This window comes from Dipteris shenzhenensis, chromosome 21, assembly GCF_047967505.1.
Source record: "Dipteris shenzhenensis isolate YYH24624 ecotype China chromosome 21, Dip_SZ_1.0, whole genome shotgun sequence".
Lineage (NCBI taxonomy): Eukaryota > Viridiplantae > Streptophyta > Polypodiopsida > Gleicheniales > Dipteridaceae > Dipteris > Dipteris shenzhenensis.
Window position 1 is genome coordinate 17,047,460 of NC_141616.1, and position 17,853 is coordinate 17,065,312.

General features: G+C 40.9%; 1 protein-coding gene across 1 annotated transcript; it reads left to right on the forward strand.

Moving 5' to 3' along the window:
* Positions 1 to 2,238: 2,238 nt before the first annotated feature.
* LOC147888559 (putative pectate lyase 22) lies at positions 2,239 to 4,617 on the forward strand. The gene is made up of 6 exons (XM_087392318.1): positions 2,239 to 2,271; positions 2,428 to 2,609; positions 2,756 to 3,071; positions 3,171 to 3,306; positions 3,390 to 4,050; positions 4,239 to 4,617. Exons 1-6 carry the CDS (start codon positions 2,239 to 2,241, stop codon positions 4,615 to 4,617), a joined length of 1,707 nt encoding a protein of 568 aa, XP_087248444.1.
* The last annotated feature ends 13,236 nt before the right edge of the window (positions 4,618 to 17,853 follow it).

A 17,853-nucleotide genomic window follows, 5' to 3' on the forward strand; every position in this document is an offset into this window, starting at 1 on the left:
AAAACCTCACCTACACAGGAGATAGAAGCATCGACTTCACAGTCATCTACAAAACAGGTTGATAAAGAAGAGCACGAATTGCCAGCAACACCCCAAGTAGAGCCACAGCAGCTCAGATGGTCTACTAGGGAAAGAAGACCACCAGCCAGATTGCCATATGCTTAGAAAGGCAAAGCAATTCAGGTGGAAACCACCAACTATGCTCTTATGACTACCATCATGGCTACAGAAGAGCCAGTGTACTTCGAAGATGCAGTAGACAAGCCAGAATGGCAAACTACTATGAATGAAGAAATGGATGTTGTGTATAAGAATAATAGTTCGAAATTATGTGACCTTCCACCAGGAAAGAAGGCCATAGCAAACAAATGGGTATACAAAGTGAGGTACAATCCAGATGGCAGTATATAAAGATATAAGGCCAGACTAGTTTGCAAAAGGATTTGCACAGCAATATGGTCAGGACTATGATGAGACCTATGCTCCAGTAGCAAAGATGGATTCCATACGGTCTTGATATCACTAGTGACACTCAGCAGATGGAATGTGTACCAGCTCGATGTCAAGAATGCATTTCTCAATCGTCGTTATCTAGACGAGGAAGTCTACATGCAACAACCATCAGGTTATGTTGAACCAGGAAAAGAGAATAAGGTTTGCCATCTCAAAAAGAGTCTCTACGGCTTAAAGCAAGCACCCAGAAGTTGGTATAGCAAAATTAACAAGTATTTTGCTAGTCTAGGATACATGAAATCCAATGCAAATCATACACTCTACTACAAAGTTCAAGGGAAAGACATTACTATTGCACTTTTGTACGTAGATGAGCTGATTGTGACCGAAAGCAAGGATAGCTTCATCAGAAAACTAAAACAAGACTTATTTCCAGAGTTCAATATGAAAGATCTTGGACTTATGCAATATTGTCATGGAATTGAGTTTTGGAGAGATCCAGATAGCACATTCATGAGTCAGCTAAAGTATGTTGACAGTCTCCTGAAGAAGTTTTATATGGCAAATTGCAAGATTGCAGCCACTCTCATGGAATAGAGTTTAAAACTTACTAAAGATTCAGAAAAGCCTATAGTCAATGACAGGTACTACAGACAGCGCATTAGATCTCTTATATATCTGACTATCACTCGGCCAGATATTTATTATGCAGTAAGATTACTAGCACAGTTTATGGCAAATCCAAAATAGTCTCACTAGAATGTAGCCAAAAGAGTCTTGAGATACATCAAAGGTACAAGATAGTTTGGGATTGACTATGCCGGAGATCTTGAGACCATGAGATCGACACATGGATATGCATTTCTCCTTGGTAAAGGTGCTATATCATGGTTGTCAAACAAACAACCAACTGTTTCTTCGTCTTTGACTGAAGCAGAATATAGAGCACTCACTACAGGTGCATGTGAGGCTATATGGCTCAGAAGACTATTGTCAGAAACAAATTACTTTGATGAGTCAAAGGAGTCAAAGCCAACAACAATATACTGTGATAATCAATCGGCTCAAGCATTGGCCAAGAATCCAGTATATCACTCCAGGACAAAGCACATTGATGTCAGAGAGCACTTCATCAGAGAAAGAGTGTTACTTGGTGACATCACACTGCAGCATTGTGATAGCAAAGAAAATGTTATAGACATCTTTACCAAACCACTCGGTAAAGAGCTTTTCGAGAAACACCGATTAGCTCTTGGTTTGAAGCAGAGGAAGGACATTCCCATTAAAGGGGTGTGATGGAATGTAATGCTTAGTCCTTCTTTGATTCCCCAGAATCATCATCTTAAGGGAAGGCCTACTTCATGATGTTGATCTTGAGGGAAGGTGTTGAGAGTTCACGCTTAACATCATGTGATCACGTGTGCATAGCACCATCATGTGATCATATGTGCATAGCACTAACCCAATAGAGTGCTATAAAGGAAAGGGTTAGATCCCCTAACCCTAACCCTGAATGAGTTTGTATATATTCTACATTTTTAATTGAATCTAGTGTATACTCTAACTGTGCCCTCTCTCCTGATCTCCACTCTTCTCCTCTCCCCTCTTCATATTTTGTCATCGGGTTCCATTCGCATGATCAAGAGTGAACATTTTATGCAAGAAACCTAAGAAAGCTTGCCATGGAGCTGAGAAGGCAACTGAGCTGAGAACGATCCCACCCAGTCATAATTATGCTGAGGAAGCTTCCCCTAAAAACGACATCAACCTAAGGAGCCAGCCCGAATGAAGAGCAAAGACTCTGCAAAGAGCGCTGAGGTAAAAGCTTCCCCTAAAATACCACATCAAGCTAAGGAGCTAGCCCAAATGAAGACCAAAGACCCCCGCAAAGAGTAGTGAGGCAAAAGTGAAAAAAACCAAGAAATTCCTATAAAAATTTGACAGAATAAAGAAATTCCTATAAAAATTTGACAGAATAAAGAAATTCTTACATTCTCAATTTTCCGCTTTCAAGTCCGAACGAATACTAAGGCCTACCCATTTGGGGAAGGGAAAAAAAAGGGAACGGTGAAGTGGCCTAAAAGGATGAAGTGTTGTATTAGTGAGGCTTTTAGCGAATGGCGTATCGTTGCGACTGTTTGTATGCGATCATTCGCGTAGTGTGACAAATCCATGCAAAACTGTTTATATATATAACGAAAGAGCTCGATGTCTGCCGACCTCTGCTAATTAGCGCACAGTTTCCTCATGCTTTTGCAATGGCTTACTGCAGCACTATGTTTGTTGTTTTGCCTCTTTTCAGCCTCCTCATCTCCCACCATTTTGCACTTGCTGAGCTTTCATTTCAATACGGTTTGCCCAATCCTACCCCTGTCGACACCGATGCCCTCGAGTCCAAGAGCGTTGCGAGCCTTGAAAAGGCCCAGCAGCTCCTCCAAAGGGCTTTGGCTTTGCGGGGATCTATCGGCAACTGTAAGGCCCAGATAAACACAGCTTTGGGTTCCATCCGGTGGGTTGAAACTCTCCTTCTCGAGGACAATTATCGGGAAGCATCGAATCAGCTGCTCAGTGCCAAGAAGACCATTTCCGACTGCAATGGGGTTCTCGCTTCAAGCCCGGTGAGCACTCGAAATAATAAATATCACTTCTTCCTCGGAAGTTTCTTACTTGATTTCCATAATCGAAGGAGTCTCGTGATGAAGTCCACCTATGTGCAGATTCAGTTATCGCAGGCTGTGCTTTACTTAACCAAGCAGGCTTTACAACAAGTAGACGCTGCTGCAACAACCGTGACATTGCTAGAGAGCCAGCAGAAAGTCGCTCCAACTTCGTTTGCACGCCCGGAAAGCACAGGTAGACATTATCGCCCATTGTTTTCACACTTCCAGGGTAATCTGAGTAGAATCTTCATAATTCTGAACGATGTACTTCCTCAGGGGGAAACGATAACAATGGGGCATGCTTGGTCGACGGAACAAAATGCCAATTCTCCAGCTGTGGCGTTGGAAAGGGACTTCCAAAGTGCGTTGTAGGATTTGCTGCTGGCGTTACTGGCGGAGCAGCGGGAAAAGACTACATGGTTACAAGTCCTCTCGACAATCCTCAAGATCCTCAGCCGGGTACTCTGAGATATGGCGTAAATCTTGCAGCTGGCGATGCCAACGGGGTGTGGATCACTTTTGCGAGAGATACATTGATAGTTTTGCAAGACATGCTTTGGGTGAAGAGCTCTACAACAATTGATGGCCGTGGAGTGAACGTGACAATCACGGGCAGGAACGTTGTACTCGGAGGGGTGCATAACGTGATTCTTCACAATCTCCAAATCAATTCCCTGGATGGAAGTGATACAGTCCATATATTCGCGGGCTCTTCGAAAGTATGGGTTGATCACCTTACTTCCTTCAATGCAAAACTAGGCCTTGTATCAGTTCTCCAAGGTTCCACAGATGTGACTATATCAAATTGTTTCCTTACGAATCACAACTTTAATATGCTTTTGGGAGCCTCCGATGCGGATATGGAGGACCAGTCAATGCGTGTGACTGTCTATCGAAATTGGTTCAAGGATTCCATGCAACGGATGCCTCACTGCAGGTGAATTCAGTACAACTTCCCGATAAAAGTTAAGGAGTTTGGGCAAGCACTAGCGCTTGATGTTAGCAACATTAATATCAGAACGCTTATGACGAATCTGTATCTGCTTCAACTCTGCTCACGTGAAAGGAAGTGTCATTCTTGTTTGATATTAATCTGAACGTATAGAATTTCATCGTTTTGTACAGATGGGGATATTGCCATGTTGTCAACAACCTCCATACGAACTGGGGTTACTATGCGGTGGGAGCTCGCGCGCATGCCAAAGTACTGGTGGAGAGTAACGTATTCATTGCAAGCATGAAAACTGAAGTCACTCCATGGTTTGCTGGAGCCGGTGCTGATCTAGATATGACTGGAACCATTCAATCCGTCAACAATTTGCTCTTGAACGGGACAACATTCCACGAGTTCATGCAATTCGGACCCGCAAGCGCCCCTCAGTACAAATCTGGAGCAAGCTCGCCACCCATCCATCCTACCAGCACACTCGCTAATCTTATCGCAAATTGTGCAGGAGCTCTCGTAGGCCAGGCCAAGCAGCAGCAATGCTTGAGCCAACAGTAGCAATGATCTTAACTAGTACACAATACGTATTCCATAGTTAAGCTACAATATTTACACGGTACACAAACAAGAGTGCATGAAATCTACCTCTTGGTTTATTGAAGAGGAGAGACTCTTCTATGGAAATAAAAGATGTTTAATGTAGTTGCAGTTAGTGCTAAAAAATGAGGAATGCGTGCTTTTTATATGCAAAAGACTTTTCAATTTCCATTCATGAAACCACCACCACATAATTAGGATCTTCCATTAAAAGTTACATGGGGGACATAAGAATCATGGCATAAGTCATAAAACATTCAACTTTAATATTTTCCTTAAAAGAATTATGCCTGGGAGTGTATTCTAAACCAAAGGAATATGTTGGGGCACCGTACTGTTACCATTGTTAGTTCTAGCATTGTTAGCAATGTTGCTTACTATCATATGTAGCATTGCTAACTAGCATACATCAATCAAATGAAGGTGCCGACAAGCTATAGTTGAGTCAAATCAATCCTTGTAGCTAGAGATCAAGGTGGTTGTAAGAGCTCTACACCATATGATCTTTAATGGCATGCCATGAGCTATGGAAAAAATTCAATAAAAAGTCACAAAACTCGCAAAACTTACTTGCAAAATGCCAAGCCCCGTAGATAACTCATATACAAGGCATCAATACAAATCCCAAAGGGCATGCTATTATACATTGCTTTGTAACTTTCTGGGGTGATTGTGTACATTTCCCTTCTTTTGGGCATGTGCTCGTGGGCATCTTGATGTAATGTACAAAATTTTAAAGTATATGGGGACTCTCGTCTAAACATGAGGGGGAATTTCTTTGGGTCTAGCCATGGCAAGGGGAAACATGATGGATGTGGTGCTATTATTAAGAAAGTGCTATTAAAATACCAAGATGCCCATGAATATGCTGTAACATGGCTCACATCCAATCTGTCCATAGGGGTCTTGCATCACAACAAGGGATCATGACAATTATGAGAAAATTGCAACTATGAAAAGATTAGAGGCAGTTCAAGTTTTCCCTTTGCGTGAAGATGTCATGACAACCAATGGAGAGAGTCAGAGAGACAAATGATGACTCACCACAACTGGTGAAATTATGTAGTGCTCGGCTTCTGTATAGGCATCTTCCAAGAGATCCACTCTGTTGGTTTTCAAACAGGACAGAGGACTGCTTGTGTTGCAGAGCCCTAGTACAATTTGATTCCATGGATTGTAGATATCCTTCCAATATTGCACATTCTCATTATCCCCTCCACCATGGGTACTCTCTACCCGATATGCATCCTTCCTTCACTTGAAGCTCTCTCACAGCTCCTGCATCAATCCTCTAGTTTCTACATTCTTTTAGTTACTCTATCATTTTGTCTTTATCGATGTTCATTGTGTTCTGCATTTTGTAGAGCCATTAGTAAAGAGCCTCCTTGTCAGCTCTCCTTCAAGAAATGCTTTCATTCCTATTATCTCTTGCTCCATTTTGTCCCTATCTATTCTAACATCATCAGGCTATTGATGTAGCAGCTTGATGCACTTCTCTGCTTCTCCTCTTCTATGTTTTCCCATCTCAGCCATTTTTTCGTGGCGTCAGCTTTTTCTCGTGCCTGCAAGGCCTTCGATTCTACCTCCTCCACCTTGGGTTTGGCACCCTCCCTAAGCATTCTCTCATGCTGTGCTATCTTTGTTGCATCGGTGGATTTCGTATGTGGGAAATTAATCTTCCTATCATATTGATCAAAAACTAATTTGAGGGAAGTCCCCATCAAGTGCATAGAAACCCTGATTGACTAAGATGAAAATTTGGATTTGCCATCCTTGCAATTCTTCAAGTTAGTCACCACACTCTTGGAGATTCGCCTTTGAAAAAGAGATCATACGCCCACTCAATTGCTCTACTACTACTTGAACATGCTGGAACATCACAGCTTCTCTTGTATCATGAAAGGACTACCTTGTTTATTTCAACACATCCTAAACATCAATTGGCAAGCTCTAAACTCCTAATGCTTTTGAACTCACCCAGCTAACTTAGAAGTGCTCGGTCTACTTCCCAACCTGGTGCTGTGCTCAATGAAGATGCTCGCTCTTGCAGTCCTAAGATGAGCATGCTTGGGTGTAGAACAAATAAAACAATCAGAGCTATTCTATCTTCACTTCCTTATCCAACACTTCTACCAAAACTTGGATCTACATTGACGCATTAAAAATGTAGTCTGTTTGTGTCACCTGTTCGATACTGGCTACTTGACTTGAGTGCAGGATCAATAGAGTCTAGGCTGTGACTCCTTCTATCCCCTTAGTCTATGAAGCACCTCCCTTGTCCGAGAAATGCTCGGCTAAGATACCTATCTACTTGCTCAAAATAGGCTATTTCAGCCCACCAGTTTGTCCATTATCTCTATCATTATCTAGTGGCTATCTATGAGGCAGGTTGCTTGGATGCTCGTTAAGCACCTGGAGGAGACGAATGAGTTGCTGGAGCTATTGATTCTTGTCTAGCTTAGCTTGTAGTTGTGTGTGCTCCCCTTGTAAGGCCTACCCTTTTGTGACCACCTCCCTTAGGCATGCATTCCCTTGCTCCAGAACCTCGACCCAGGCTTGAGCTGCCTATTACTGCTATTTACTCTCCAAGAACTGTTGTTGCAGTTCATGCAAGGCATGTTGCATCTTCATGTTTTTGGTGGCAATGGATACAACATTGCCTTGGGCCTTGTTTGTGAGGTCTTTCAGGCATTCCACCTTACATTGTAGTTTGATGTAGTCTATTTGAAGCTCGATATGTCCCTACACCTAATAGTGTGCTTGAACTAGCTCCACGCGATTTTCCCTTTTGCCCTTGAGTTGCTCCTACAGAGGCTTACACTCAGCAGTAGCAGTGAGGTCACCTTCAACTCTGCGTAGGTTGGCCATCTATCCCTCAAAGAACCTAGTCATCTCCTCTCAGTACTTGGCTTGTAAGAAGAAATTATGCTACAATACCTAGAGAGGGATCCAATGGTTTGCCAAGTAGTTAAGGGATTGCGCTATGCAGACCATATTCTCTCTCAACACCTACCACTCCCTTTCTGTGGTGGCAGCCTGATCCATCCTGATGTTCATCCTTACAAGAGGAAATGGCTCCATGGGTCCAAGGCTCTAAAGAGGTGCATGGAGTGGCAACAAAGGGAGAGGGGTGCGTGATGATCTCGCCCCCTATTGCTTCGCTCTGTGTGAGGGCTCGTCTTTTCTCATCCTGACTTCTTACTCTTTTGGTGGTTCTTGATCCACCATTTCTCCACCTTCTTCCATTGAACCCTTTACTTCAGAGGTGCCCTATTGGTTGTTCCCCTCCTCTCCTATTATTTGGGGCTGCCATCCTTGCCGTTTCCCCCTTGTTTGTCCTACTCAGAGATGCCCTCACCATTGCTCCCACATAACCTCTTCTTGCCACCCTATTGCTCAATAGGCTACATGTCTTGTTGTTCTGATGCTTGCTCCCTTTCCTTATTTTCCCGTTCTTCATGTTAATCCTGCTCATCTTCCTTGTTCTATTCACCTTCCTTGTCCCCTTGCTCCTCCTCCCACTCTTCATGTTCCTCTCCTTCTTGATCCTCTTCTTGCTCCCGTTTGACACTTAAATACCAATGAGGGCATTGCTAGAAAATCTTTGATTGGGTATAGAGGGGAGATGCAAGAGATGCACTTTCTCTTCTATCAAACTTGACGCTTTGCCCTCTTTATCCACGACAAAGATAACAAAGCTAGATATGGGGATCGAAGGTGACTACAGGGGAAGTTGGAGGCAAAGAATAGATTGGTTTGAAGGCGAAAGGGAGCTCAAAGAGGCTAACAAAAATGTGAAAATGATAGCAAAGAGGAGCACAGAGATGGCTGTTAAAGATGATGACGATGAAGAATACTGAGTATGCAAATGAATATGAATAGTAGAGTTCCTAACCAAATGTAGTTGATCTAAATCTGCAATTGTAGTTTCAATCAAATCAATGGTTGCATGCGCCTCCCTTGCTTTAGCATGATGAGTCTGCATTAATAAGCCCTTAATGTTAATCATGCATTAATAAGCCCACAAAGTAGAGTGTAGCTTGGTATCCCATTCGCCTTTCAGAGACTGCACTGTCTTATTGAGAATGAGTTCCAATGTCTTGTTAGTAGACTCGACTTCACCACCATTACCACAAGCATAGTAAGTAGTGGAAATTGTATGCATGATCGTGAATTCCTTTTTAAGCCATTGCATCACATCATTTAGGAAATGCGTACCTTGATCATCACTGACAAGATGCAGAGGACATCCATACTTGCATATAATATTTTCATAGACAAACTTAGCTATGCTTCAAGCCGAGTTGTCTCAAAGTGCCTTAGCTTTTGCCCAATTAGTAGCATAGTTAGTTTGGCGATGAGTACATACTTGTTTTGAGTGAACCTTGCAAGTTTAAAAGGACCAACAAAATCCAAACCCCAATGCTAAAAGGCTTTTCATGGCCTAGTGGGTTGCAAAGGCATCAAGTGATTAACCAATAAACATCTAGTGCACTAACACACATTGCATTGCATACACCTGGTTTGAGCCTCTTTGAATAATGTCTCCCACCATAACCCTACTTGTAAGAATTTTTGAGCAATTAGCTCACCTTGAAAGTGTCCTCTTACTGGACCTGAGTGAGGCTCCTACAACACAACATCACGTTCATGGGTAACACAAAATGGCGAAGACTCCCATCTTCACACTATCGATAGAGCTACCCACCAATAAGAGTGTATTTCCATGCCTTGAGAACTAGTTATCTGCACTTATCCTGAGGCATACTTTCAAGAAATATGCCTTTAGATAGGTAATTTACCAACTCGGCATATTCATTCTCACAATAATCAATTACAAACAAGCTAGCATCTGGCAATTCCATGTCGACTCCATGCGTTTGCTTGGGTGCTGGTAACCTGGACAAATAATCAGTTCGCACATGGCTCTTGCCTAGTTTATGAATAATTTTGAAGTTGTATTCTTGCAACAGAAGCATCCAGTCTTTTTTATGAGATAAAGCAAAGCTTGATAGTCCACATAGAACATAAAGGGATTTTTGAGTCAATAATGCCTTAGTTTTTGCACACATAAAAACCATTCCGAAAGCTTCTTGCTCGGTGGTGCTATAGTTTGACTCAGTAGGTGTTAGCAATCTGCTAGCATAATATACTGGATAGTCTAGTCAACCATCTGGTTGAGCTAGAATAATTACCAAAGCATAACCAAAAGCATCCACATGCACATGGAAGATGACATCCCACCTTCATTGTTTGAGAATTGGAGTAGCCATTGCTCGGTTTTGCAAATCATTAAAAACTATAGTCAACTCGACATTCCATTCAAACTTGGCATCCTTTTTTGCCAATTCATACAAGGGCGCTACAATCTTGGCAAAGTCCCTGATGAACCTGTGTGATAAACCCCACAAAAGAACGTAACTGAATTAAGTTCTGAGGTTCATCTGCTCTATGGCTTTTATTTTACCTGGCTCGGTTCTGATTCCATCCTTAGAAATAACATGACCTAGCAGAATACCAACTTGGACACAGAACACACTCTTATCAAGATTCAAAGAGATACCCGCTTTTCTGCATCTGAGAGAACCTTCTCTAGGTATCCCAGGTAATCAATGTCTAAGGAATATGTTGTATGTGAAGCCTGATCTTTTTTTTAAAGGATTTTTTTTGGGCCGCCTGTTAGACCCAGGCATGTTTATATCCATTCCATGATGGGGGTTAGATGCCCCCTTAGGATGTCACCAGGGGGTTCCAAAGGGGGCTAGCCAATAATACATGAAAATTGGTGCATGAGTTGCTTATGAGTTATGTGGTCAAATTTGTAAGTAAGGGGTGTGGCTCACATAGCAAGAAAGCAGTGGATATACTACTTGTATCTTGTATCTTCTCGCTTGTTGGATGAGAAAGATGTAGGACTGGCTGTTTCCTCATGGACGTAGCCCACACTAGGTGAACCATGTGCATTAGTGTCTCTTTGTCTCTTCCATTCTGTGCACTTTCTGTATTGTGTATTTTAGGCCTTCCGTGTCTTACATTCTTGCTCTATTATCACATTGCTCTTAACAAAATATACACAAAATTCATCTAAATAAATTAAAATGAACTCAGTGAGGTAATCTCTGAAGGTTTCCACCATAAATTATGAAAGATTGACGGGGCATTTCTCAATCCAAAAGGCATCACTTTAGTGGTATAGGCAACCCACTTCGTAATAAAAGTAGTTTTCGATTGATCTTCAGGATCCACTATAATTTGATTATACCCACTATAGCCATCCATAAATGAGTGCATCTCATGTCCTGCAACTTGATCCAAAAGTCCCATCAATAAACTGTCTAGGCATTTAATTTTTGATAGTCCACACAAACTCAGAGTTTGCCATTTTTATTAGGCTTAACCACAATAGGAAGATCCAGTCACTGCAATCTATAGCATATATAAATCCAACTTGTAAGAGTTGATCCAACTCGGCTTTGACTTGCTTGACATAATTGGGATTCATTTTGTACCTTTGCTCTCGGATTGGCTTAGCATCTGGCACTAAAGGTATCTTATGCTGACAAAATTTAGAAGGAAATCCCCATAAATCTCTGTAACTCCATGCAAACACATCCTTATACATGTCAAATACATACCTTATTAATCCAAGTTTCTCAATAGATAGATTGGCACTTACCACTATCATGGCAGGGTGATCTTGGGTTCCCAGAATCAACTCTTGTGTAGGTTTTAGAACTAATTGTTTAGTTCTGAGATGCGTGATTGTTACTAACACTTCAACAATCTCTCTTTGTCCTTCAATGTCTTCCATAAGATTGCTCAAAAAATGATCCTCGTATTTAGAAATCTATTCATCTCTCAACTTTTGCTTGATATTTGTAGCTACTTGGAAAATGTCTATCTCACCAATAGGTATGATATGCAACTCCATTAACTAGAATTCAACATCCTGCAGAAATGGATATTTGACTTTTAGATTCTTAGGGTGACAATAACTCAAAACCTTCCAAGGGTTGGTCGGTATACACACATCTTAACTCTCTATCTTAATAGTCACCTCTTCCAAGGATTGGTTGAAACCTTCCAAGGGTTGGTCAGTATACATACATCTTGATCCTCTATCTTAATAGTCATCTCTTTTATAGCCCAATCTCGGGGGGGTCACTCATCATATGTAACCCTATCACGTGAGTTCAACAGAAGGACATTTTTAATATCTAAATTTTACAAAAGTTAATTTACATAAGGAAGTATTTAAAACAAAATTGGGAAAATTTTACAGATTTGTATAGAAAAAGGGTACATTGTATTAATGAAAAATTTACAGATAAGGGATTATAGAAATAGGTCTTGAACGCACGTGATATAGAGGGTTTGTACATAGTGACCCCCCTGAGAGCCCAATCATGGAGTACTTTTGCACTTTTCAGCCAAGTTCTTCCAAATAAGATTGGGTAGGCATGTTGTTCCATAGCAATCACAATAAAGCTGACGGTATAACAAATGCCACCTATCGAGATGACCACATCTTGGAGCATACCCTTAGGATCAACCAATTGTTGATCTGCCATCTGCACTCAGAATGGCGATGGTTTATATGACTTGAACTTTAGCCTTTGGGAAATTTCTTCAGAAGTGATGTTTATTCATGATCCTCCGTCCACTATTACACCTGGTATAGTTTGCTTCTTAATCTTGATAGTGATGATGGGACCATCCTCATCAACTACTAGTGTATCAATCACAAGCATAGTGGCTAAGGACTGTACTTCCTTTGGCTACTTAGATGACTCCTTAATTTTTTGAGCAAAGAAGTCACAACAATATAGGGCTATACGCATTAGCTCCATAAAATTCAAACTAACTTGCATGTTCTTGAATATTTCCCATGCCTGAGTTAGCTATGCGCTAGTTTCCTGTGGCATATTTGCTTCTTCTTCCTTAGAGCTAGATTCCAAGGATTCTCCTTGCTCGGTAACAGAGTGCTGGAATTACTCAGGCATTTCAACTACTGAAGCTTTCCTTTCAACTCCCTTGCAATATTATCTGCCAACTCTTTCTATGCCTTCCAGTTGATGTCTTTACCTAAAGCATCAGTTTCTTTAGTCGTTTCCACTGACCTTTTGACTGGGTGATTACTTGAGCATCAACCATATCTGGCAACTTAGCTACCACTGCTCAGCTTTCTAGATATACCTCTTTCCTTTCCATGTTATTCTTTAAGAATTTTAAGTGTTCCACCCAAATGGGACATTGAAAACGCAGATGGTTTTCTCCAAAATAGAAAAACTTGATTTTAGATGTATCATTTTCCTCTTTACCATTCTTACCCTTCTCTTTTTGCTCAAGATGCAGTGGTTTGCTGCTCAGATTTCGGTTATTAGCTGGTACTTGGTTCACTAACACTTGGAAATTTTTGCTGTTAAACCACGATTTGGAATCATCATGGCCAAATTTGGTGCAAGTATTGCAATACTTAGTCTTGCATTCCTCTTCCACACGTCCACCCCTAGAACACTTACTGCATTGCTTCTCATTATTATCTGGCTTACCTCGAATGCCCAATTCTTTCAAGGCCTTTTTTAGCTCAAATTTTAGCTTATCCTTCTTTGTTGGAGCCTCCTTGGTGTCACTCTCACTATCCTTCTTCTTCACCTTGTTTGCACAGATCCACCTAGGTACATCCTGTGATTAACTAGGCTCACATAGATTTTCTCTTTAGAACTGTACTCAATTGATTGATAAGGGCACTCATCCTAAGCAAAAATTCTTGCCGATAGACTGGCCTTTGTTTTGCTTCAGTTCACTCAGCTTGGTTCTGAGCACGTCCTCTTCATTAATCTCCTATCGAAACCTCCGCAAGAAAGCTTATGACATGGCATACCAATCGGGGAAATACCCAATTGGAAATTGATTTAACCACCTTTGAGCATTTTTAATTAAGGTACATGGAAAATAATCCATATACTCTTCATCTATTGTTGCACCATTGATGTGACTGACACGTAGAAAACTACAAGTGACTGTAAGCATCTTCATCATCTGTGCCTTTGAAACTTTGGAAATTTACTTGATGTTGGAGATGGACTTGAACGTTTTTGCCCCAAGAATCGAGTAGGTAGGTCTACCACTTGGAAGAACTGACTCCCTCACTCCCCACTTCTCATCACCTTCATAGTTGTGAGGTCATTATAGATTCATGACTCGATTGGTACTATCTTCAGGTCTCAAGGGTACAACTTGATGTATACTCATCGGTCGAATAGTATCTCCGTGTGTTGTGAGAGGAAATCCTAAAAACTGCCTTAGCTGGTCCTCATTCACCTCAGTTCTATGGTTACATCTCTCTCCATCAGAAGCATGCCTAACTTCATGACAATGGATTCTTTGTCCATCAATTGTAGCCGGTCTTTTGACTTCATACCTTTCTGGATGTACCCCTTTGGGCATGAAAGCCGATTATCACTGAAGACGTTCTCGTCGTCACTCTCCGAGTTGTTCTTTGCATTCATTTTGTTGTTCTACCAAGGAGATGGCCATCCGTTCGAAATCCAAACTCTCCATAGATCAGTACTTGGATCCCATTTGCCACAACGGGCCTGTACCCACAAATCTTTTGGGACGCCTCGGCTTGACACCATTGTTCTGACCTTTTGGCTCTGCATAATAGTCAACATCCACCCCTAGGGTAGCATAGCTGAGTCTCTCTTCTTGCGCTCGTTGCTCCTATTGGACAGTTGCTTCTACCATCCTCCTTTGGGCATTGAATTTTGGTTCCAAGACTACTCCACATCGCATTGTCAGATGTAGCCACTGCCTCTAGCTCATATACTCTTCATGTCTGGCCACATATCTTCTTTGTCTCTCCAAACGTGTATCAACCATTGCTTAATTCGAAAAGTAGTCAAATAGAAATCCGATTAATTTTTGCATTCCAAACTCCGGTCTCCAAGCCCACTACTAGTTGATGCCACTCGTTTGGAGTTACTTGAATAAATTCCTATAATAGCCCACAATGCCCAATAGTTATTTTGCTTCATCATGGGTTATCATCATGAACTCTCTCCTCTACTATCACAACACCTTCGTACTCTAATTCTTCTACCCTGATAGCTTGCCAACTCAAGATTCACTTGACCCTTCCCCAGTAGGATCGCCAAAATGTTGATGCTTTTGAACTCATCTAGCTAACTTAGAAGTGCTTGGTCTACTTCCCAACCCTTTGTTGTGCTCAATGAAGAGGCTCTTGCAGTCCTAAGATGAGTGTGCTCGGGTGCAGAATAAATGCCAACAAATAAACACTCGGAGGTCAGGGTTAGCTAATAGAGGAGAACCATATGATGATAGGAGAACACCCAATTTTTACGCGCTGCACACTTAGACATGCACACTTAGACAATAGAGCATAATAACAGAGTTAAAAGAAGAGAGTCAATAGCATGTTCTTTATCATTGGATCAAATCAACTTGATACAACCAAGCCGCCTTGGCTTGCAATGAACACTCCCTAACCTATCAACTTAGATCAGAAGAAGAGAACTCAGTACACTGAGTCTCTTGTTGTCTTTCTTTCCTATTACAACTTGATTTCTACCTAAAGAACTGTCTTCTATTTGAGTGTTTGCTCTCGGTGCAACAATTGCTACTCGCCTATTGGTTGAATTGCCATGATTAGCTGCACCTCTTGCTGCAAAATGGATGCTCAACTATTTTCACTGCTCCTTGCTCCTAACTGAGGTCGACGCTCGGTGACCACGTACCAGTTAGCCTAACTCAAGGCTAACAAAAACCTTGACTCCACCATCTGCACTAATCTAAGCGTTCGGGTATTTTTCTAAAATATATGATCTCTTCCACGATTTCTCCAAGAATTGTGCTTGCAATTGCCCCCAAGAATGCCTAGCGCCTTTTCAATCATGCTTTCACTAATGTTAATCTTCTGACTTTCATAGACAATGTTGACAGCCACTTCCTCTATCAACATGGTGAAGTTGGAGAGAGAATCCAAATCGGGCTTTTTAAGAGTGTGTGAGGAGCTCTCGTATATCACGATTTTAATATTAGGTGAGGAATGATTGTGTGAGGAACTCTCGCATTTCAAGACTGGGGGAGGAACATTAGATTGTGTGAGACGCTCTCGGATTGTGCAGAGATGGAGGAGCAGGATGACACGTTTGGGAGGGGATCCATTGTGAGAGGGGATAGACGTTGTAGAAAAAGTACAAGAGCCAAGAAAAAGGAGTCGAAAATGGTGTATGAAATGGAATAGTGGAGGCTTAAATAGAGTGAATCAAATGCATGCATCCTAGTGTTATTTTTCCCTTTACAAAGATTACAATTATGTCTTCTATTTGGATATAATTGTTCCATCAATTTTCCTCCTTGTACCTTGACGAGATTTTCACTTCTCCTATCTCGGAGCCTCTATCTAGTTCTCTTGCAAGGCATGACAAACTACATCGTACCATATGATTTCTTTTTAATGAAAATGGATCAAGAATGGAGAGCCTTATTTTCTGAAGAGTGCAAACAAGCATAAAGTCACCCAAATGATCCATTAAGGCACTCCTCATGGTTAAGTGAAGTCCAAATTAAAGTACATGCCTGAAGAGAAAGCGACAAGTGCAATGAGAGGGGGAAGGAGCAAGAACAAGGATAGACAGAGCCATGAAATTTTGAAAGCCAATGTTGCATGCACCTAATTTATAAAAAGTGTGTATTCAAAAAGAAGAAGCAATAGTGTGCATTCACATCAGAGTGAGAAAATTGGATGGTTTTGTCTTCAAATATTATCTATATGAAAAACATCACAATCATATGCAAGTTCTTTCAATATTACATTAGTGGATTATGTTTGTATTGTATGCAATTTGATTCTACATTATATTGGTGTGATAATCTATATTATGTGACATTTTATGCACATCATTGTCTAGCCTATCTATATGCGCAATCTCTAAAAACTTTGCAACATCACTTGGCTTGCATTTTCCAACTCATTCTAAGACCTATCATACATTAATTGGATGTGTATAGGAAAATATACATATTTATATATTTGCAAGCCTCAATCATACTTCTCCCTTAAGGATCTAGGGTATAAGTCTTTGTTATAAAGCACATCATCTCACAAAAAGATAAAGTATTAACTAAGGTAACTCCAATATTAATGTAATTGTCGATTAAGGAAGCAATCCTTTGTTGCAATGCAGATCATCTCACATAAAGATAAAGTGTCAACTACAGATGCACTATTAACATCTATATTTTAAATATTGATTGGGATACACTATCTTTCCTTAAGAGAGAGCATCAAACAAGTCACTTTTCACGCATCTAATCATGTCTCGTGTCTGCACCACACTATCCAAACTTCAATAGGGAATAGTGCCACCCTAAGACTACATGAGACACAATCCAATTTGTCTCAAAATTACATCACACTACCCAAAACAGGGTAGAGTGCTAGGATAAGATTGTCTACGCCATTAATATACATTAAATAAAAAATAATTATTTGAAAGCATAATGCCAAAACAAGTTAGAATTCTAATGCATGACCCCTCCTCTCCTCATAAATCGAGGGATCTCCTCATTAGTCAATTTTCCCTTTGCCTTCAATACATTTTTGAATTATTTTACATTTGGGGGACCATTACTGTTTATATGCATATCTTCATCAAACTTTGGACATTATTGCAGTGTGTGGTTACACATTGTGTGGACTTGAAAAAAAAAAGCAAACATAACAAGACTGCACAAGTGTACATGGTTTCGGCCTCCTAGTATAGTGGTAAAGCAAGCGCTTTTGGATTGCAAATGAGGAAGTAAACGATTTTAAGCCTGAAGGTAAAAGCCTTGTTAGATGATCTCCATAGAAGGCACTTTCAAAACACAATTGAATTTTTTTTGGAAAAAAATTACACATATAAATTCATAAAGGAGAATGTGATTCTCCACTATACCACTACGTCCAAGGGGGGGGGTTCTAATTCTGTGGATCAAATGCTCCGCAAAGCGAATAGAAGAAAGGAAAGGACAGTTACACAACTATCATTAATGTTCCACATATGTGCAGTCCGCTTAACAAGAGAAAGCAAGCCCACAAACGCATGCAAATAAACATGGCTACATGGTTAATGGTGCAAGCTTTCTATTTGGCTGCTTGGGTTAAATCCCATTTTTGGATCGGTGGGG

Excerpts from the sequence above, each read along its gene's own strand:
- LOC147888559 (XM_087392318.1), top strand. The coding sequence starts at position 2,239 with ATGAAGAGCAAAGACTCTGCAAAGAGCGCTGAG. Across the intron at positions 2,610-2,755 it reads GTTTGTATGCGATCATTCGC|CCTCCTCATCTCCCACCATT; the intron begins GTAGTGTGACAA and ends GCCTCTTTTCAG. Across the intron at positions 3,072-3,170 it reads GGGTTCTCGCTTCAAGCCCG|ATTCAGTTATCGCAGGCTGT; the intron begins GTGAGCACTCGA and ends ACCTATGTGCAG.